The sequence below is a fragment of the Oncorhynchus kisutch genome, linkage group LG13 (genome assembly GCF_002021735.2).
Source record: "Oncorhynchus kisutch isolate 150728-3 linkage group LG13, Okis_V2, whole genome shotgun sequence".
In the NCBI taxonomy this organism is placed as follows: domain Eukaryota; kingdom Metazoa; phylum Chordata; class Actinopteri; order Salmoniformes; family Salmonidae; genus Oncorhynchus; species Oncorhynchus kisutch.
In genome coordinates this window covers 31,614,764-31,637,270 of record NC_034186.2, presented here as the reverse complement: position 1 = coordinate 31,637,270, position 22,507 = coordinate 31,614,764, and the positions used below count along the sequence as shown (strand labels likewise).

Here is a 22,507-nt window from a genome sequence, read left to right as displayed (position 1 = left end):
AAGCCTGTTAGCCCAAAACAAAGCTTTTAAGAGTAAGATTACAGGGGACGAATCAGAGACTTTTCCTTTCACTAAAGTACAGAAGTAATTACAGGAAGTACAGCGCATGCCATTCAGATTACCTGGGTTTAAAACCTGCAATACACTGATTATGTTATCATGTGAATGCTACTGTGTGAACAGGTGACACAATGCCTGTCTGTCTGTCACTCACCTTGGCCCCGATGACGGAGCTCTTCTGGTAAAAGCAGCACAGGGCTGCAGTTAAGGTCCTCAGAACATTGCATCTCTCCGACATCTCTCACCCCTCTCACAGTAAAAGCCACTCCAAAAAACTGTCTCAAAAACGACAGAGATTCTCAGTTAGCATTCACTTCTGTCGCACCAGAGGTGTGAACATGGTAGCAGCTCACTCTGTGGCTCTCTCTCTCTAGTCTCTCTCTTTTTCAGTCGAAGCAGTTCTGTTCTCTGTGCGTTACACAGTGAACACACCACACCATGCTGCTTCACTCAGTCCCGGAGCTCCATGTATGGAGCTTTGGAATCCCCATGTGATTTTGCTCTCCCGCAAATGAAATCTCAGCCAGCTGGGAGGGAACTACCTCTACCTCTACTGCCTCTGGCTCTACTAAGACTAACCCCCAGCAACCCCCTCTCACCACTGGCTGAGTTTAGAGAAGAGAGAGGGGGGGGGGGGTAGAAAGTGAGAGAGAGAGAGAGAGAGAGATGGGGAGGGGGAAGGTCAAAAGCGAGAGAGAGAAAGAGAGAAAGTGAGAGAGAGAGAGAGAGCGAGAGAGAGATGGAGAAGGTTGAAAGCGAGAGAGAGAGAAAGAGAGGGAGAGAGAGAGAGAGAGAGAGTGAGAAGCTGCTGTGTGTTTTTCTGAAGCCCCCTACCCCTACCAACAGTGCTCCTCTGATTAACACACCATCAGAGAGAGGGGGTAAAAAGATCGAGAGAGTGAAAGAGAGAAGCTGCTGTGTGTTTTTCTGAAGCCCCCTACCCCTACCAACAGTGCTCCTCTGATTAACACACCATCAGAGAGAGGGGGTAAAAAGATCGAGAGAGTGAAAGAGAGAAGCTGCTGTGTGTTTTTCTGAAGCCCCCTACCCCTACCAACAGTGCTCCTCTGATTAACACACCATCAGAGAGGGGGGGGGGGGGTAAAAAGATTGAGAGAGAGAAGCTGCTGTGTGTTTTTCTGAAGCCCCCTACCCCTACCAACAGTGCTCCTCTGATTAACACACCATCAGAGAGAGGGGGTAAAAAGATCGAGAGAGTGAAAGAGAGAAGCTGCTGTGTGTTTTTCTGAAGCCCCCTACCCCTACCAACAGTGCTGCTCTGATTAACACAACATCAGAGAGAGGGGGTAAAACGATCGAGAGAGTGAAAGAGAGAAGCTGCTGTGTGTTTTTCTGAAGCCCCCTACCCCTACCAACAGTGCTGCTCTGATTAACACAACATCAGAGAGAGGGGGTAAAACGATCGAGAGAGTGAAAGAGAGAAGCTGCTGTGTGTTTTTCTGAAGCCCCCTACTCCTACCAACAGTGCTGCTCTGATTAACACAACATCAGAGAGAGGGGGTAAAAAAGATTGAGAGAGAGAGAGAGAGAGTGAAAGAGAGAAGCTGCTGTGTGTTTTTCTGAAGCCCCCTACCCCTACCAACAGTGCTGCTCTGATTAACACACCATCACCACACACATTCTATGAGCCTCTTCTGCTCTTTTAACATACTGGTGTTTTAAACTGTGGAGGTATTTTGGTTTGTTTTAAATTAAAAGATGCATCTGTTCTGTTCATCTCAGAAAAATAGGAAACTCTCTACAAAAGGAAGACAAATGTGTGTAATGCAACCAAATCCAGGTCAAATAGGTGAAAATATCTGCAGTTGAGAATAAAAGTGATATAAAACTAAGCTTTAAATCAGTCAGGTCGGACATAACCTGTGTTGTTGAAGAGACAAATAAGGAAATAATCTGGTTTCTGAAGGCTCTATTCAATCAGATCTGTTTTATCCTCCATATAGAAGTTGTTTCGCGGTGTCTGAGGTAGAACTGCTTTAGAGCTGTCAAATCCACAAGCGGCTCCTGGTATTACACCTAAAGCGGACATTGCCATTGGCTGCACAGAGTCACATTAAGAGAAATCCCATGCGGCCTTCTTTACAAGTTTGAACCCTGGAATGTGAGATGTAATCTACACCTTGATTAGGCTGATCGAAATCCTCATTATTTCGTTCAATGATTTAAAATTTGAGCGTCATTATTTCTATAAAGCCTAAACTTTCCTGTTCTGAACTTCTAACGCAAATGGGACTGTTGTGGCTTTGTGACAATGATCAAGAGCATCTGCTCACCGTTTTGACAGCTCCGAAGCAGTCACACCTCTCACACCGCCAAAACATAAACTATGTGGGTGTGGGCTATCACTGGTTAACGCTTGATCTGATTAAATCTTTTTATTTATTTTTTATTTTACCTTTATTTAACCAGGTAGGCAAGTTGAGAACAAGTTCTCATTTACAATTGCGACCTGGCCAAGATAAAGCAAAGCAGTTCGACAGATAAAACGACACAGAGTTACACATGGAGTAAAAACAAACATACAGTCAATAATGCAGTATAAACAAGTCTATATACAATGTGAGCAAATGAGGTGAGAAGGGAGGTAAAGGCAAAAAAAGGCCATGATGGCAAAGTAAATACAATATAGCAAGTAAAATACTGGAATGGTAGTTTTGCAATGGAAGAATGTGCAAAGTAGAAATAAAAAAATAATGGGGTGCAAAGGAGCAAAATAAATAAATAAATAAAAATTAAATACAGTTGGGAAAGAGGTAGTTGTTTGGGCTAAATTTTAGGTGGGCTATGTACAGGTGCAGTAATCTGTGAGCTGCTCTGACAGTTGGTGCTTAAAGCTAGTGAGGGAGATAAGTGTTTCCAGTTTCAGAGATTTTTGTAGTTCGTTCCAGTCATTGGCAGCAGAGAACTGGAAGGAGAGGCGGCCAAAGAAAGAATTGGTCTTGGGGGTGACTAGAGAGATATACCTGCTGGAGCGTGTGCTACAGGTGGGAGATGCTATGGTGACCAGCGAGCTGAGATAAGGGGGGACTTTACCTAGCAGGGTCTTGTAGATGACATGGAGCCAGTGGGTTTGGCGACGAGTATGAAGCGAGGGCCAGCCAACGAGAGCGTACAGGTCGCAATGGTGGGTAGTATATGGGGCTTTGGTGATAAAACGGATTGCACTGTGATAGACTGCATCCAATTTGTTGAGTAGGGTATTGGAGGCTATTTTGTAAATGACATCGCCAAAGTCGAGGATTGGTAGGATGGTCAGTTTTACAAGGGTATGTTTGGCAGCATGAGTGAAGGATGCTTTGTTGCGAAATAGGAAGCCAATTCTAGATTTAACTTTGGATTGGAGATGTTTGATATGGGTCTGGAAGGAGAGTTTACAGTCTAACCAGACACCTAAGTATTTGTAGTTGTCCACGTATTCTAAGTCAGAGCCGTCCAGAGTAGTGATGTTGGACAGGCGGGTAGGTGCAGGTAGCGATCGGTTGAAGAGCATGCATTTAGTTTTACTTGTATTTAAGAGCAATTGGAGGCCACGGAAGGAGAGTTGTATGGCATTGAAGCTTGCCTGGAGGGTTGTTAACACAGTGTCCAAAGAAGGGCCGGAAGTATACAGAATGGTGTCGTCTGCGTAGAGGTGGATCAGGGACTCACCAGCAGCAAGAGCGACCTCATTGATGTATACAGAGAAGAGAGTCGGTCCAAGAATTGAACCCTGTGGCACCCCCATAGAGACTGCCAGAGGTCCGGACAGCAGACCCTCCGACTTGACACACTGAACTCTATCAGAGAAGTAGTTGGTGAACCAGGCGAGGCAATCATTTGAGAAACCAAGGCTGTCGAGTCTGCCGATGAGGATATGGTGATTGACAGAGTCGAAAGCCTTGGCCAGATCAATGAATACGGCTGCACAGTAATGTTTCTTATCGATGGCGGTTAAGATATCGTTTAGGACCTTGAGCGTGGCTGAGGTGCACCCATGACCAGCTCTGAAACCAGATTGCATAGCAGAGAAGGTATGGTGAGATTCGAAATGGTCGGTAATCTGTTTGTTGACTTGGCTTTCGAAGACCTTAGAAAGGCACGGTAGGATAGATATAGGTCTGTAGCAGTTTGGGTCAAGAGTGTCCCCCCCTTTGAAGAGGGGGATGACCGCAGCTGCTTTCCAATCTTTGGGAATCTCAGACGACACGAAAGAGAGGTTGAACAGGCTAGTAATAGGGGTGGCAACAATTTCGGCAGATAATTTTAGAAAGAAAGGGTCCAGATTGTCTAGCCCGGCTGATTTGTAGGGGTCCAGATTTTGCAGCTCTTTCAGAACATCAGCTGAATGGATTTGGGAGAAGGAGAAATGGGGAAGGCTTGGGCGAGTTGCTGTTGGGGGTGCAGTGCTGTTGTCCGGGGTAGGAGTAGCCAGGTGGAAAGCATGGCCAGCCGTAGAAAAATGCTTATTGAAATTCTCAATTATGGTGGATTTATCAGTGGTGACAGTGTTTCCTATCTTCAGTGCAGTGGGCAGCTGGGAGGAGGTGTTCTTATTCTCCATGGACTTTACAGTGTCCCAGAACTTTTTTGAGTTAGTGTTGCAGGAAGCAAATTTCTGCTTGAAAAAGCTAGCCTTGGCTTTTCTAACTGCCTGTGTATAATGATTTCTAGCTTCCCTGAACAGCTGCATATCACGGGGGCTGTTCGATGCTAATGCAGAACGCCATAGGATGTTTTTGTGTTGGTTAAGGGCAGTCAGGTCTGGGGAGAACCAAGGGCTATATCTGTTCCTGGTTCTAAATTTCTTGAATGGGGCATGTTTATTTAGGATGGTTAGGAAGGCATTTAAAAAAAATATCCAGGCATCCTCTACTGACGGGATGAGATCAATATCCTTCCAGGATACCCCGGCCAGGTCGATTAGAAAGGCCTGCTCGCAGAAGTGTTTCAGGGAGCGTTTTACAGTGATGAGTGGAGGTCGTTTGACCGCTGACCCATTACGGATGCAGGCAATGAGGCAGTGATCGCTGAGATCTTGGTTGAAGACAGCAGAGGTGTATTTAGAGGGGAAGTTGGTTAGGATGATATCTATGAGGGTGCCCGTGTTTAAGGTTTTGGGGAGGTACCTGGTAGGTTCATTGATTATTTGTGTGAGATTGAGGGCATCAAGTTTAGATTGTAGGATGGCTGGGGTGTTAAGCATGTTCCAGTTTAGGTCGCCTAGCAGCACGAACTCTGAAGATAGATGGGGGGCAATCAGTTCACATATGGTGTCCAGAGCACAGCTGGGGGCAGAGGGTGGTCTATAGCAGGCGGCAACGGTGAGAGACTTGTTTTTAGAGAGGTGGATTTTTAAAAGTAGAAGTTCAAATTGTTTGGGTACAGACCTGGATAGTAGGACAGAACTCTGCAGGCTATCTTTGCAGTAGATTGCAACACCGCCCCCTTTGGCAGTTCTATCTTGTCTGAAAATGTTGTAGTTTGGAATTAAAACTTCAGAATTTTTGGTGGTCTTCCTAAGCCAGGATTCAGACACAGCTAGAACATCCGGGTTGGCAGAGTGTGCTAAAGCAGTGAATAGAACAAACTTAGGGAGGAGGCTTCTAATGTTAACATGCATGAAACCAAGGCTATTACGGTTACAGAAGTCGTCAAAAGAGAGCGCCTGGGGAATAGGAGTGGAGCTAGGCACTGCAGGGCCTGGATTCACCTCTACATCGCCAGAGGAACATAGGAGGAGTAGAATAAGGGTACGGCTAAAAGCTATGAGAATTGGTCGTCTAGAACGTCTGGAACATAGAGTAAAAGGAGGTTTCTGGGGGCGATAAAATAGCATCAAGGTATAATGTACAGACAAATGTATGGCAGGATGTGAATACAGTGGAGGTAAACCTAGGTATTGAGTGATGAAGAGAGAGATATTGTCTCTAGAAACATCGTTGAAACCAGGAGATGTCATTGCATGTGTGGGTGGTGGAACTAATAGGTTGGATAAGGTATAGTGAGCAGGACTAGAGGCTCTACAGTGAAATAAGCCAATAAACACTAACCAGAACAGAAATGGACAAGACATATTGACATTAAGGATAGGCATGCTTAGTCGAGTGATCAAAAGGGTCCGGTGAGTGGAGAGGTTGGTTGGTGATTTAGACAGCTAGCCAGGGCATCGGTAGCAAGCTAGCATAGGATGGAGGTCTGTTAGCCACCCCTTACGTTCCGTCAGTAGATTAGTGGGGTTCCGTGTGGTAGAGGGGATTAATCCAAATCACACAACAACAACAAAAATAAAAACAATAGATATAGTTATAGAGGCCCAAGAAGAAAAGATAATAATAATAATTTAAAAAATAATTTAAAAAAAATAATAATAAAAAAATTGTCCGATTGTCTATTCAGATAGCAGCCGGTAAGACAGCTAACGGTTAGCAGGCCGCAGATGGGCGTTCAGGTAACGTCGCGACGGAGGAGCCGGCCGAATAACTCCTTCGGGTAGATAACGTCGGCAGTCCAGTTGTGAAGGCCCGGTGGGGCTCCGCGAAGGCAGTAAAACGGGTCCGGATAGGTGACTGCAGCCCAGGTGTGATTGATGGAACTCAGGAGTGATTGACGGAGCTTGCTAGCTCCGATGGTCACACGGATAGCAGCTAGCTAGCTGTGAGATCCGGGTATGAATGTCCAGGGACATGGAGAGAAAAATTGGTCCGGTATGTTCCGTTCCGAGCCGCGCTGCGCCGTACAGAACTGGCGATAGATTTTCGAGCTAAAGGATAGCTGATGACCACAAAACGATTTGCCAGTAAAGGAGCTAACTAGCTTCTGAACTAGCTTCTGGATTAGCAAATCTAAGCATTAGTCTGTATTTGTCTCTCGGAACAACCATTGAGAAGAATGTAGAGCATTCAGATGTGGACCGAGGAGGGGAACAGGAGAGATGAGTGGCAGGATAACTATTCACTGGGGTCAGAGCTGTATCTCTCTGTGTCTCGTAATGCTAAGGCCACTTAACTTCAGTCAGCACTCCAGGGTGTGGAGAGATGGTTGGAGTATAACAGAGCATGACCAAAATATATGTCTTCATTCAAAGCAATGCCACTTCGCAGACACATTTATCCACGTTTCTTACAGTGCAGTGCATGCATCCTTTTACATCATTTTCACACATTGTACATCACATGATGTATGTGTGATCCCTGAAGGGATTGAACCCATGACCTTGGCGTTGCTAACACTCTTACCAACTGAGCCACACACGACCACTTTTTGTCCGTCTCCCCAGTAATGCCAACAGAGTGGAATACCAAGCACTCCAACAACTACAGGAATTTCCATCCCCATTTCATTAGCATCATGTTGGGCTCTCAGCTGTTCCGGGAATGTTTGATTGGATGGATGATGATGGGCTGTTTAGCTCTTTCTCTTGGTCCTCCAATACCATGACATCAGCAGACATCCTATTGTGTGTGTAAAATCCTCCTTAATTCACTTGTCAGTTGAAATACTGTAACTTCAAGGAAACTTAGGAAGGTAGAAAAAAGCCATGTTAGAAATCTGCTTTACTTCAGCAAATACAGCCTCACAGGACTGGCTTGCTTCAGCCCTATGAATCAGAGATACGATTAAACAATAGGAGAGGGAGAGAGAGAACTGGCTGACTAACGATGCAGAGTTGTGAGAATGAATGTCTGCAATGCACAGCTCAGCTATTTGCAGGTGCTTTCTTAAAAAGGGGAGCAATCTGCACTTATAAACTGGGCAATCTTAAACTATGCAAAGTGAATAATCTGTTAAGTGGGCCTCTCTGGCTGCATTTAGACAGGCAGCCCAATTCTGACATTTTTTTCTCACTAATTGGTCTTTTGATCTGATGTGATTGGTCAAAAGACCGATTAGTGTAAAAAAATTAACAGTTCAGAATTGGGCTGCTTGTCTAAACGCAGCCTCTGCTTTCACCATTAACAAACCTATTGCAACACCTTTAGAACAAAAACTCAAACACCAACTCAGTTGGGATAACAGCAGTGGGATAGGGAAAGGGCGAGGAGGGCCACTACCTGGGGGGTGTAATTACCCAAGAGCCATTAAGAAATGCTGGGTTCCATTCTGCTGCACCCAAATCGCTCATAAAATGTAGAAAAATACATTAGGTTAGGCAGGCTGGCTTCCTCTCTACACAGTGTGACACTGATGATGACAACACTGATGATGAAACGTGAGACACACAACACTAATGCTGGCACAGAGCCACAGAGCATAATTGACCAGTGCCACGTGTGCTGCATTGATATATCACATATAACATCATGTTTTTTCACTTGGTCATTTCTAGATAAAAGATCTAGGAACAGTATGTAATGTCTGTCCTTTTAGACTTGGAAAACTGCAATGGATAATAAAAATACAATATGGAAAGCATATTGGCACGTATTTTAATTCAACTCCTGAAAAGAATAGGATAACAACAGATTAGCAAGAGATTTACTAGTATTATCAGTGGACGTTCATGTCTGTTCAGCTGTTCGGCTGTATAAATGATACTGTAGTTCTTAAGTCAAACCACTAGAGAGTGCCATTTCTCTTCCGTGTGGTAGAGTAGATTGTGGACTATGACCCTGCTGAAGGGCATACCGCAGTTCTAACTTGTCTAGGAAACAGGTACAATGGATACTGTAGATAGGAACAACAGGGAGAGATGAAGGACAACTGAGGTAGAGAAGATAACTGTCCTGAGGGGGTCACTGGTACCTGTACTGCATATTCTAGCCACACCATGTACATTATGTATGAGTGGGGCTTGGAGAGTTGGGTGAGATGAGCAACTCATAATCTACAGCAATTTTCTGAACGACCTCATCCTACAGATGAAAGGTCCAGAGAAGCTATCCGCTGTCCTGTTCCTATTAAGAAGTATTGTCATAAATCCAAACTTATAATGTCTCTGTAGTTCTGGCAATTTTTGTATCTCTCTAACCCAGCTCTCACCCTGCCTGCCACAAATAGAGTGTATTTATTTCTGTGTGTGTATTTCTGTGTGTGTATTTCTGCAGGCTATGCTGTGCTGTGCTGTGCAGGCCACATGGAGGGCCAAAGGGTCTTCATCTGGTGTTAAGCGATGGCTGCAGATCTCTCATGTGGCTTAGAGAGCCATTGTTCCCTTTAAAGCTCTTTCATGAGCGTTTAGCTACCACTGGGCAAAAACCAGTTGCATCAACGTTGTTTCCACTTCATTTCAACCCCTAAATTCAATCTGATGATGTTGAATCAACGTGGAAAATTGATGGGATTTTTTTTTCTTCTTTTAACCAGACAATCCACTAGGCCTGATGTTCTCCATCCTGTCTTTGTTGTCCTCCTGTTCTTCCTCTCTCTTCTTCTTTCTCTACTCTTTCTCTCTTGTGCTGTCTCTTTCCATTCTTCTCTCTCTATCTCACTTTCTATCAGTCTCTCTTCTACACTAGTGTTTCACTGAGGAGTCTACTGGAGTAGCAGGTGTCTCTCATCCTGGTCTCTATCCTCATCTGCCACCATGTTGTCTTTGTGACTGTATCACTCTGACAGTTAGTCTCACTCTAATCAATGTGAGGCTCATTACATAACCATGATTTAAAACCCTTTTCTCATAAACACCACATACTTCCAGAGGGAGAAGTTGGGCTCCACCCAGAAAAAGAGGGTATTTTAGGCGTTGAGTCCTTCTTGAACAATTTCCCCTCTCCCGCCTTCTAGATTGGCTTTGAAGATTGTAGCCATGTCAAATCAGAGGCCAAACAACAAGACTTTCACACGCAACAGTTTCCACCCACACTGTGGCTACATTCAGTCATTCTCAGACCAGCCCTGGTTTATCTGTTGTCTCTCCAGTACACCCATCTAAACCACTATCCCAGTGGTTGGTTGCAGTAGGATTGTGTCCATTGGGCATTTGTAACGGATGTGAAATGGCTAGCTAGTTAGCGGTGTTCTCGCTAAATAGCGTTTCAATCGGTGATGTCACTTGCTCTGAGACCTTGAAGTAGTAGTTCCCCTTGCTCTGCAAGGGCCGCGGCTTTTGTGGAGCGATGGGTAACGACGCTTCGTGGGTGACTGTTGTTGATGTGTGCAGAGGGTCCCTGGTTCACGCCCGGGTATGGGCGAGGGGACGGTCTAAAGTTATACTGTTACACATTACTCTGACCAGCTTCCTGTTCACACACAGGCCCCCTACCCACAGGAAATGACTTTAGCACATCAGCCTTTGATGTTTCCTGTTCATGTGTGGCAAACATTCATTGTTTCTTCAATAGCATATTAATTTAAGGCCTGGCTGAGTGGAAAAACAAACCCACCTGGATGGGCTGTGTTGACGGGCTGTGTGAAGCTTACAGTAACAGTGGATACAGTATCATGGGTGTTATGTAAGGCCTGGGTCAGACAGTACAGTTCAGCAGTGAAGGTCCCACACACAGCAGATTAATCTCCCATCAAAACAATTGGAGAGGTGCTCCAATCTGCTGTAGCCCTGCCATCCTTCGGGCTTTCCCATATGGAAATCCTCCTGCACTGTGACTACCCAGTATAGCACACAGTGGGATGAGGCGGTGTGAGGCGGGCTGTGCTGCGTCAGGCCTCTCTAGTGTTAGTTAAACACCACTCTACACTATCTACCATCCTGAATCTGGTGAAACTCACCTCAGAGTTTGTGTGTGCATGCAGACGTGTGTTTGTGTGTGTGCGTATAGCTAGGTTCATTGTGGAGAGGATAAAGGGCACAGATGGCTCTTGCCTAAGAATGAGGCCCTGCATGATCTCAGTTGCACTCTCATCTGTCTAATCCTTCTGAGGTGAGCTGAGGTGAGGACAGGGCTCTGATGTCACAGCGTTTGTGATGTTTCCTGGGGCGGCAGGGTAGCCTAGTGGTTAGAGCGTTGGACTAGCAACCGGAAGGTTGCGAGTTCAAACCCCCGAGCTGACAAGGTACAAATCTGTCGTTCTGCCCCTGAACAGGCAGTTAACCCACTGTTCCTAGACCGTCATTGAAAATAAGAATGTGTTCTTAACTGACTTGCCTGGTTAAATAAAGGTCAAATTCAAAAAACATATATATAACACTGTCTGACCTGGTATCAACAACAACTCATCAAGCGGAGTCAGACAAGGCAGGTGGCTCTCTCCAACATTACAATTAGTAATGAGGGAAGATGTAGTCCATGCAGTTGCCTGTTACTGTCCCAACATGTTGAGGTGACTGAATAAAGCCTTTGGTTCAGCTGGTCCCTAGCCGAGTTCAGCTTGGCGAACTGAACAAGTGTGTCCGCATTCTCCCTTAAAAGTCCTTTACTTGAAAAACGAGAAAAACACAGCAATAGTACTGTTTGTCCATCTTGAAACGCCATAGCCAGTATATACTTACTCAATATGGTCTGAATTGATCAAAGATAACTCAATAAATCTGTCATAATTTTTGACGTTTTGAAGAGGAGATCTTAGTCTCACAATTTTACATCTAACTAAGATGTTAGGTGCAATATTTCTGTTGTGCATGAAAATGTGCATGAAAACGTTTTGTTTCTCATTGAATGACAACAAACACTTTACTGAAGAATCCCTATTGTTGACCAATCACTGATAAATGGGTGTAGATTTGCAGCGAGAGAAAACGTTTGTGTGCACGAACAGACGAAAAACCATTGCCGAAGACCAAAACTAACAAAAACGTCACAAAATGTTGTCATAATATATGCACAAACTGTTCCGAACTGTTTCGGCTGGGAAGCAGGCATGAATAAATGATTGGAGATGGAAGTGAGAGAATTCATATTTGAAAGCAGGAGAGGGTACGTGACAATCGAGTGACAGTCTGAACTGTTTGTTTCTTTTTTCTTCTCATTCTAAGGCATATTGAGCCAGTGCCCTGAGGGGTGGTTAGGACTACCTACTATCCTAGTGAGATAGTGAAGTACAGTGCCTTGCAAAAGTATCCACTCCCCTTGGCACTTTTCCTATTTTGTTGAATTCCAACCTGTAATTTAAATGGATTTTTTGGGGGGATTTTGTGTAATGGACATACACAAAATAGTCCAAATTGGTGAAGTGAAATGTAAAAAATAACTTGTTTAAATTCTTTTTTTTTAAACAGAAAAGTGGTGCGTGTATATGTATTCACACCCTTTGCTATGATGCCCCTAAACAAGATCTGGTGCAACCAATTACCTTCAGAAGTCACATTATTAGTTAAATAAAGTCCACCTGTGTGCAATCTAAGTGTCACATGATCTGTCACATGATCTCAGTATATATACACCTATTCTGAAAGGCCCCAGAGTCTGCAACACCCCTAAGCAAGGGCCATGCAAGTGGCACCATGAAGACCAAGGAGCTCTCCAAACAGGTCAGGGACAAAGTTGTGGAGAAGTACAGATCAGGGTTGGGTTATTAAAAAAATATCTGAAACTTTGAACATCCCACGGAGCACCATTAAATCCATTATTTAAAAAATGAAAAGAATATGACACCACAAAAAACCTGCCAAGAGAGGTCCGCCTACCAAAATTCACAGACCAGGATAGGAGGGCATTAATCAGAGAGGCAACAAAGAGACCAAAGATAACCCTGAAGGAGCTGCAAAGCTCCACAGCGGAGATTGGAATATCTGCCAAAAGGCATGTGGGAGACTACCCAAACAAATGGAAGGAGGTACTCTGGTCAGATGAGACAAAAATTTAGCTTTTTGGCCATCAATGAAAACGCTATGTCTGGTGCAAACCCAAAACCTCTAATCACCCAGAGAACACCATCCCCACAGTGAAGCATGGTGGTGGCAGCATCATGCTATGGGTAGGTTTTTCATCAGCAGGGACTGGGAAACAAGTCAGAATTGAAGGAATGATGGATGGCGCTAAATACAGGGAAATTCTTGAGGGTAACCTGTTTCAGTCTTCCAGAGATTTGAGACTGGGACGGAGGTTCACCTTCCAGCAGGACAATGACCCTAAGCAAACTGCTAAAACAATACTCGAGCGGTTTAAGGGGAAATGTTTAAATGTATTGGAATGGCCTAGTCAAAGCCCATACCTCAATCCAATTGAGAATCTGCGGTATGACTTAAAGATTGCTGTACACCAGCGGAACCCATCGAACTTGAAGGAGCGGAGGCAGTTTTGTCCTGAAGAATGGGCAAGATGTGCCAAGCTTATAAAGACATACCCCAAGAGACTTGCAACTGTATTTGCTGCAAAAGGTGGCTCTACAAAGTATTGACTTTGGGAGGTGAATAGTTATGCACTCTCAAGTTTTCAGTTTTTTTTGTCTTATTTCTTGTTTGTTTCACAATTAAAACATATTTTGCATCTTCAAAGTGGCAGGCATGTTATGTAAATCAAATGATACAAACACCCCAAAAATCTATTTTAATTCCAGGTTATAAGGCAACAAAATAGGAAAAATGCCAATGGGGGTGAATACTTTCGCAAGCCACTGTAGCAGAGTGGTGGTTAGGACTACCTACTGCCCTCGTGAGATAGTGAAGTAGCAGAGTGGTGGTTAGGGCTACCTGCTGCCCTAGTGAGATAGTGAAGTAGCAGAGTGGTGGTTAGGACTACCTACTGCCCTAGTGAGATAGTGAAGTAGTAGAGTGGTGGTTAGGACTACCTAGTGAGATAGTGAAGTAGCAGTGGTGGTTAGGACTACCTACTACCCTAGTGAGATAGTGAAGTAGCAGAGTGGTGGTTAGGACTACCTGCTGCCCTAGTGAGATAGTGAAGTAGCAGAGTGGTGGTTAGGACTACCTACTGCCCTAGTGAGATAGTGAAGTAGCAGAGTGGCGGTTAGGACTACCTGCTGCCCTAGTGAGATAGTGAAGTAGCAGAGTGGTGGTTAGGACTACCTACTACCCTAGTGAGAGAGTGAAGTAGCAGAGGGGTGGTTAGGACTACCTACTGCCCTAGTGAGATAGTGAAGTAGCAGAGTGGTGGTTAGGACTACCTACTGCCCTAGTGAGATAGTGAAGTAGCAGAGTGGTGGTTAGGACTACCTGCTACCCTAATGAGATAGTGAAGTAGCTGTGTGTTGATGACAGGCTGCCATGGCTTCTGAGGGGAGAGCTGTTTTGGTTTGCTCTCCTGAACTGCATGTGAGGAACCACTGGGTTTGTTTTTCACACTGGCCTGAGAGCATCCTATTCCGTGAGGCAAGCAGGCCAGGGAAAGAGCGACAGACTGAGAAAGTGGGTGAAGGAAAAAGTGAAGGAGTGGGTGAATGAGCATGTGTGAGAGAGATGGCAGGTGTGTGAGAGTGATGGTGGTGTGGTATCAGAACACACAGGCCTCAGTCATCACTCAAGCCCAATCACAGTGTACAGGGACACAGGTGAAGGTAATGGGAAATATGATTTGTTTGATGCATTGCTGTACTTCTGAGACTAAGTGCCTTGTAGCCTGGAGAGAAATTGGATTAGTGTATTAGATAGAGGACATTTCCTCCCCTCACTCATCCTTTTCCTTATGAGGCTTTTTGATAGCCTCCAGCCTTAGAGAGAGTAGAATGATTTGGGTACACATCAACCTTACGTAAAGAGGAAGTATAGGTAGAGACATCAGTTAATCAGCTATTAAACGTGTACCATACATCAACTATTTAGAGCACTAGATCGCTAAAAAGTCTACTTGGAGGAAATTTAACATTGTTCCACATCATTTACATCTAAGAGTGACTCCTTTCTACCTCAAGTGGTATCTGCAACTTTTTAACCAAAGAGACGTTAGTCCCCTGAAGACGTTACTCAGCCCTTTAAATGCAGATGGGTTACAGTGTGGCTCCTTCTGACACGAAACATACAAATCTAGTGAGTCACAGTCTCCTGTTTGCCTACTGTTGTCCAGTGGCGTTGGGATAATAGTTCAGGGCTCATGAGGACTACGTCTGGATATTCACCCCGTTTCAAACAAACCCACCCCTCTCTCTGCCATTAAGTGGGTATACAAGACTATATCTACACAGGAAACCAAGCTTGTAGAGGACACTGTCGCACAGCTAAACTTTATGAACCGAAATTAGATGAAACACTGTAGTCAAAGGAATAGTCATCAGACCTTCTAAAGGTCAAACACAGGAACACCCACACATACAGTAAACACATCATGTACTCTCATGTCTTCTCCATGTGTATATATTTACTGTCTATTCATCTATCTTTCGTCCTATATCCTTTAAAATACCGGAAAAAATTACCTGAGAGACTCCACATCCTCTATGTCAGATCAACATCATGTGCCAATGTTCCGAGAGAGAGGTCCCTAGAAGCTACTAGCATTCCTGCCCTATTTCACTGACCTCACAGTTACAAAACAAGCCTAATCTATATCCGATATCCCAGAGGAATTAGTGTTATATCAAATTCCAAAAACTGAACTACATAAGCTTACAGTATTTACTACAGTTTTACTGACACTCAAAGGAAATAGAAATGTAAACCTGTAAGACTGGACTGGTCTTGCCTGTCCTGACTAAAACACAATTCAGATTAGCGATAATTGAACCAACCCTCAATCTTTCTGACCTCTTCTCAATCAGAAGTAACAAAACACTAGTGATGCCTGTTGGGCCCTGTGTCTCAAGCAGCAGTGGAATAGGTAAGTGGGTTGAGTGGGTTCCTACCTTGACGTACTCCAGGGTGGGGTCCATACTGCTGCTGGGGTCCCTGGGGAACAGAGACAGAGTTCTGTTGAGTGAACACATTCCTAATGGCAGCTTCTGGTCCCCTCCACTCCTTCCCTGTGCTGTGATGCGTCTGCTTCTGCTATCCTGCCTGCTGACTGTGGGTCTACCTCCTCTCTGACAGGAGTGGCATGCTCAGACACTGCCTTCCCTCCTCTCCACCCCTCCACTGCACCCCCACTCTTTAGTCTACTCACCCAGCCCCCACACAAGTCACAGCTACACGTGTCCCCTTTTTCTGACCCCACTGGCAAATTCACACCCCCACATCTGCCCTGTCTCTTACATCAGAGGGAAAAAAGGGGGTTTAAAATGCCATATCATTAGCAGGGCTAGTCCTCCCAAAATTCTCAGTATCACTTCAGATGTCAGAAATGCATTTTGAGAGGACATAACATCTTAAAGCTAAGATTAGTTATTTTCAAATCCCTGAGGAAGTGTGGATGCATTCCCAGATCTCTGCGAAAAATTCTGTTTATTTTGAGTTCTGTCTCTCATCTCAAATGGTTTTTTTTAGGGGGGGGAGAGAAGTTGAACCCAAGCCCTTGATGCAGGGGTCTTACAGTCAGACAAGAGGGGGAGTAATTCCTTGAGCCTTTCACCACTTTTCCCATAGGGATTGTAAAGAGAAAAAACACAAACATCTCTTTTAAGAGCCTTCGTGGAGTAGGAAACAAAAACAGTGGAATTTCAAGTTTCCCCTTAATCCATTCAAAATGTTGAATAAGCGAGTTAGTATCTAAACCAAAGGATTTAGTGTAAAATTACAATCTAAAAATAACTCACCGAACTGCTGTGATGGCCCTTGGTCTTTTCTTTCTTCCCTACTTTCAGAGAAAGGCGGGAACGCAGTAGGAAATACGGTTGAGAGTATAACAATCTGAAAAATACTTCCCAAGAAGTTCAGCACCGGCCACTAGCTCTTAAACAGATCTTTCTCCATTTAGCTGCTGTACGACCGCGTCTCATCTACTCACTGCGAGGAGAGGTGAACTTTCTCTCCTCTGCCCATTCTTTCATGTCAGCCTATACAGTAACCTGGCTTCTCTTTCAGCAGGGTGAGTGACTGGTATGGCATGCCACCTCAGAGGAACACAACACAGGCAGGCTGCTGCGCTGGCTGGTTCACCTCTGAAGCCGCTCCATCCGCATCAGAATAAAGAGCTGGCCTTGTTATTCAACAACTACATCTACAGTGTTAGGTAACGTCACAATCAGTTCACAGTATGGTGATGTTCCTATAGAATTGGACAGGACATTACAGGTTCCACCTGCTCCCATCAGACAGCCTAGACTAATAAAGAGAATAGATATCCCACCCATAGTGTTCATATTGGGTAGAGAACAGATATCCCAGCCATACTGTTCATATTGGGTAGAGAACAAATATCCCACCCATACTGTTCATATTGGGTAGATAACAGATATCCCACCCATACTGTTCATATTGGGTAGAGAACAGATATCCCAGCCATACTGTTCATATTGGGTAGAGAACAAATATCCCACCCATACTGTTCATATTGGGTAGAGAACAGGTATCCCACCCATACTGTTCATATTGGGTAGAGAACAGATATCCCACCCATACTGTTCATATTGGGTAGAGAACAAATATCCCACCCATACTGTTCATATTGGGTAGAGAACAGATATCCCACCCATACTGTTCATATTGGGTAGAGAACAGATATCCCACCCATACTGTTCATATTGGGTAGAGAACAGATATCCCACCCATACTGTTCATATTGGGTAGAGAACAGAGGTGTTGGGAGACACATCATAGAGTTGGAGAGAGGACGAGTGAGAGGACAAGTGAGAGGACGAGTGAGGCCACAGGCCAGCCAAAGAGCCTCTCCTTTAGACCGGTTTAGTGTCAGCCAGACCACAGCTGCATTGTGTCCTGGTGAGGAAATGTACCCTGCTCAACCACTGACTTTCCCCAAACCTCAAGTTCAAATGGAGCTCAGTCAAGCCAAGGACAAGGACAGAGCAGGTCACACACAGACGACCTGGCTATAATTGGATTTCCGCACACAGCCTCCCCTTCTCTGACTCACTGACTGAGAGAGAGGGGCACTTGACATGCAACACTCCCTCAGTCAAAGGTTGTTCTGGATGCCTAAAGGCGTTCGCCTGCTTCCCAGCCGAAAGAGTTCGGAACAGTTTGTTCATATATAATGACAACATTTGGTGGCGTTTTTGTTCGTTTTGGACTACAGCAAGATTTTCGGAAGTTGGAAGTTGGTAGCCAAAGTCTGCACCCCCTCATCGGCGATTGGTCAACAGTAGGAATTTTTCAATTCCTCCTGTCGTTCAACGAGAAACAATTTGTCCTCATGCACATTTTTTCACTTGAGACATACTGCACCAAAAATCCTCGTCAGGACGACTTGGCAAAAACTTTAAAATTAATGACCGATTTCTTGAGTTATCTTAGATTAATTCGGACTATTTTGAGGACTGATTATAGTGTCTCAAGAGAGACAATCAGTACTATTGCCACTTTTTTCTAGTTTTTCAAGCGAAGGTCTTTTAAGGGAGTATGCGAGCACACTAGTACGGTTCGCCTAGCCGGGTTCGGCAAGGCCCAGCCCAACCGAAGCCTGCGGAGGCACATCCACACTACTAACTCAAGGGGCAGTTTGACTCTATTGGAAAATCCCTCAACTTCTACATGTACTGTATAGTACAGTGGATCAGTGCTCTGCTGTGCACAAAATAACTTATATAAATGCATACATATACTAATCTCTCCCAAACAGCATTGAGTGTCCATCTGGTCATGAAATAATGAATGCAGGGAAAAATGAAGAGAGGAGAGGGGGTGGTAATGAGTTGCTCTGGTTGAGTTCTCTTTCTCTCTTTTTATTTTACTGGGTAGCTACAGGTGTGTGTCCCATCAGACCGAACATGTGCTCTCAGCCTGCTGCTGGCTGGCCTTATAAAAGCAGAAGCAGCTGTGGCTATACTGCCTTCTGTCTACTCCTTACTCCAACCCAGAGGAGAGGGAGAGAACGAGAGAATGAGGGAGGAGGGAGCAAATGAGAGAGAAAAAACAGGACACCCCTGGTCCAACACAAACAGGAGCTGCTAAAAGGAGCGCTGTTTATTTACCCACCAGATCAGCACTCACGGAGGAGAGGGAGCAACTTCTGCTCTGGCTCGACATTATGAACAGAACTAACACTAGGACAGGAATTATAGTGTTTACACTGTGATTGGCTAACACAATAGAAGCCTTCGAGTCCCACAGATAATCATTGACAATAACAGTGTACAGTAAAACTGATTGTTCCGTGGCTGTGCTTCTGATATGGGAATGGAATATTACTTTTAAGATATGGGAATAGAATGTTTACTGTACCTAACCAACAGCTTTACAGTAACACAGCATGGCATCATTTGGAGATGCGACCAATGATCAAACAGCAATGTTATGATGACATCCTTTTCTTAGGATTGGGTTAGTTCACAGTGTCCTTGGGAACATTGAGGCCGGACATCACGGCATCATTACTTATCTCTGCTGTGATACAGAGGACAGCCTGGGCATGGCGTAAACAAAGACTTTCTGTGAAAGACGTGGTGTGTGTGATGCCTATTCGTCTACCTACCTGGTCCTAACAACGCATGTACTGCAGCTGTAGCACCATGATTCCCAGTGGGATGTTTTGGTTTTTGATCAGAGTGGTTGAGAACTGACGTTGACAGACAGACATCCAGAAAACACTTCACCACTCTAGCCTTGGAGGAAACCATCCAGGCATCAGATCTGACCAGCAGCAGACCATTTCTCAGCAGAACAAACAGAGAGAATCAGTCACTCTAGATTCTGAGCTCACGGCCAGCTCCGTCTTTTATCATCCCTTTCATCTCCTATACAAGGCTGTAAATCTTCTCGCCATCTCAACCTGAGTCAACCGGAGTCCAACTCATAAAGTATTTGCAGGCACACCACAGCCAGAGCTGTCTGCCTCCCCCTGGGGCAGAGTGAGTGGGCCCTGGGTTATAGTGGCTATCTGGCTTAGGCACACACAAACACACACAAACACACAGGCACACATACCACACAGATTGACTGAGGTTAGGGGTCACCTGAAGAATCACTCACTTTCTGGATCAATCCAGATAGCGTCATCGATACAGAGTAAACACTGATTAATTAGTGTGTGGTTAAAGGATGGAGCACTGTCTGGGTCAAGGGTCAACAGACAGTCAGGGAGACTAAAAAGTCAGCACAAAGAAACATAGGTTGGTTTAAAACATGTACAATATCCACAAAACAAGAATAAGCTAAGTAGTTCAATGAGTAGAAATGAAACAGTGTTCATTGATGGAAAACGCTGTCTCAGGCGCTGCTCCAGAAACTCCCAGAAGTGTTCAATTGAGTTGCGATCTGTCTTCCTATGGGGTCACAGTCATCGTAACCAAAATAATGGCCTGCCCAGAATTTTTATGCATGACCCTAAGCATGATGGGATGTTAATTAGTTAATTAACCCAGAAATCACACCTGTGTGGAAGCACCTGCTTTCAATATAGTTTATATCGCTCATTTACTCAAGGGTTTCCTTTATTTTGGTAGTTACAAGTATATTTTCATAAGAGATGAGGACAAAGCCCTTTGACTAATCCTGAAATCTCCCTCATCAGTCAGCCATACCCAGCTCCCTGGCAAAGCCAGGTAACCAACCAATCAACCAGCGGCCTTCAGAAAGACACAATGGGCCTGCAGTCCTGTCCTGTAGCAGGCAGCACAGTGCTGGCAGCCACACAGAATGGGTCCCTCAGAACTATAGCTGTCATAGTGTTCTGTTAGCCCTGATCCCTCACCATCTCCACACATCTATCTGCACATCAGCGTCTAGAGTTACAGCAGCAGCCAGAATCTGGTCTCTGGTCTCCGTGTGCTTAATGCACCTCAGGGCTCTCTTCAGAACCTCTCTAACCCTCCTCTCCATCCCTCTCTCACTATCTCTCTTTTATTTTATTTTTTTACCTTTATTTAACCAGGCAAGTCAGTTAAGAACAAATTCTTATTTTCAATGACGGCCTAGGAACAGTGGGTTAACTGCCTGTTCAGGGGCAGAACGAGAGATTTGTACCTTGTCAGCTCGGGGGTTTGAACTCGCAACCTTCCGGTTACTAGTCCAACGCTCTAACCACTAGGCTACCCTGCCGCCCCATCTCTCTCCTTCCCTCCCTCCTTGCTTCCCTTTCTTTGCTGAGCCAGACAACCCTCTTCCTCTGTTGCTCCTCCACACCTCCACTGTGTATCCCATACTGCCAGAATGAAGGTTGTGGCTTATTTATTCTCCTTCCTTTTGTCTACTTTTCACCTTCACTAGAGATTGGAGATTAAATACTAGACCTATATTAGATAACCTTCAAATGTCAAGGGATAGACACAGCCTTTTCAGTTATTAGTAACACCCCCCTCGCACCCCAACCCCCTTCCTCCACCCAAGTCCAGAGATATTCTGTCTGCCTGCCCAAAGTGTGTCTAAAGAGGGGGACTGTGTTTCATTCTGTCCAGCACTGCACCGTTGCTCTGGTCTATAGTGACACATAAAACTCTGTCACACAGGATATAACTCACAGTCTGGGTTGTCTGGGCGCATATATCTCAACCATCTAGACAAGCTTTGTTGTTGTGGAGGTTGGTTTATATCACTCTAAACAGAGGGCTTACCTTCACTGCATCTCTCTGAGGTCTGTGTGTGTGTATACGTGTGAATGTGCTGTTGTGTCTTTATCCACAGTTTCCTGGCCTAATCACATGGATTGATGCTGAGGAACTTCTCGTCACTTCTTTGTGTTCTCTAAGATCAAGCAAGCCATATCAGCAGTCTGACAGTGTTGTGTTTCAGTAGTGAGTGAGGTGTTAAGCCCCGCAAAGTGCTGTGGGGAAGAGGAGGCCCTGACAAAACAGCCCCAGCCCACAGATAACATCTATAGGGGGCCACAGTGAAGCTGCTCTGCAGTAACTCAACAGGGCCTGAGGGATACAGCCCACTGCCCTGACAGACAGAGAGGTGGTAGCAGAGAGGCTAGTGCTAACATGTGCTGCTCACTGATTACATCTCAGCTGACCTGCTTACCATGGCTTGAGCTGGGACACTATTTCAGAGTGAAGTAGTCTCAGTTAGTCAGGGGGGTGGTAGCAGCTGAAAGTCTGCAAAGTACTTAAGGGGCTTTAAAGAGCGCACCCTAAGTGTCTTATTGGACAAAACATAAATATTTGTTTTAGATTCGGATTCTGTGAAATGAACAAAGGAAAAGCATAGCGCTGGAGCATAAAAGATGTGTGTGGCTGTACCTGTATGAGGTGTGGCCTTCCATCCCTGTATGGTAAGGCTGGTGTTCCTCGATGATGTTGTGGATGAGTGGCGAGGTGGGCAGGCGGGCTCGGGCTGGGTGGGGCAGAGTGCCCATGTGACTGTACATGTCCCAGGAGCGGGCAGGGCCCTGAACCGGGGCCCCTTTCTTCCTCCTAGGCAGAGTGCCGTGGATGGAGACACTGTGGTATCCGGCTGGGGGCGGCTCCGGTACTGCAGGCCTGGAGCTCAGCAGGTCCATGGAGGAGGCCAGAGAACACTGCCTGCTGCCCACGCCCATGTGCATATTTCTTGGCAGACTGGCAAACTTCCCCTCTGCCATCATCCTCAGCTCTAAGAGGGAAGAAAGAGAGAGAGACATCAGATCAGACCACATGGCAGGAGGAGGAGTGGGAGGACTAGGGGTTATATAAGGCT

At 45.2% G+C, this 22,507-nt stretch overlaps 1 protein-coding gene across 2 annotated transcripts in view; it reads right to left on the bottom strand.

The window, feature by feature from the left end:
* bcar3 (BCAR3 adaptor protein, NSP family member) overlaps positions 1-22,507 on the bottom strand; it is a 63,259-nt gene that overhangs the window by 31,333 nt on the left and 9,419 nt on the right. The window contains exons 2-3 of one of the 2 annotated variants that reach the window (XM_020499105.2): positions 22,072-22,423; positions 15,688-15,730 (exon numbers count right to left, since the gene is read on the bottom strand). In XM_020499105.2, the coding sequence (XP_020354694.1) occupies positions 15,688-15,730; positions 22,072-22,415 (387 nt within the window). In that variant the 5' untranslated portion in view covers positions 22,416-22,423. Of the gene's footprint in view, positions 1-214; positions 527-15,687; positions 15,731-22,071; positions 22,424-22,507 lie in introns of those variants that run through there. The other variant, XM_020499106.2, reaches the window with a different exon arrangement.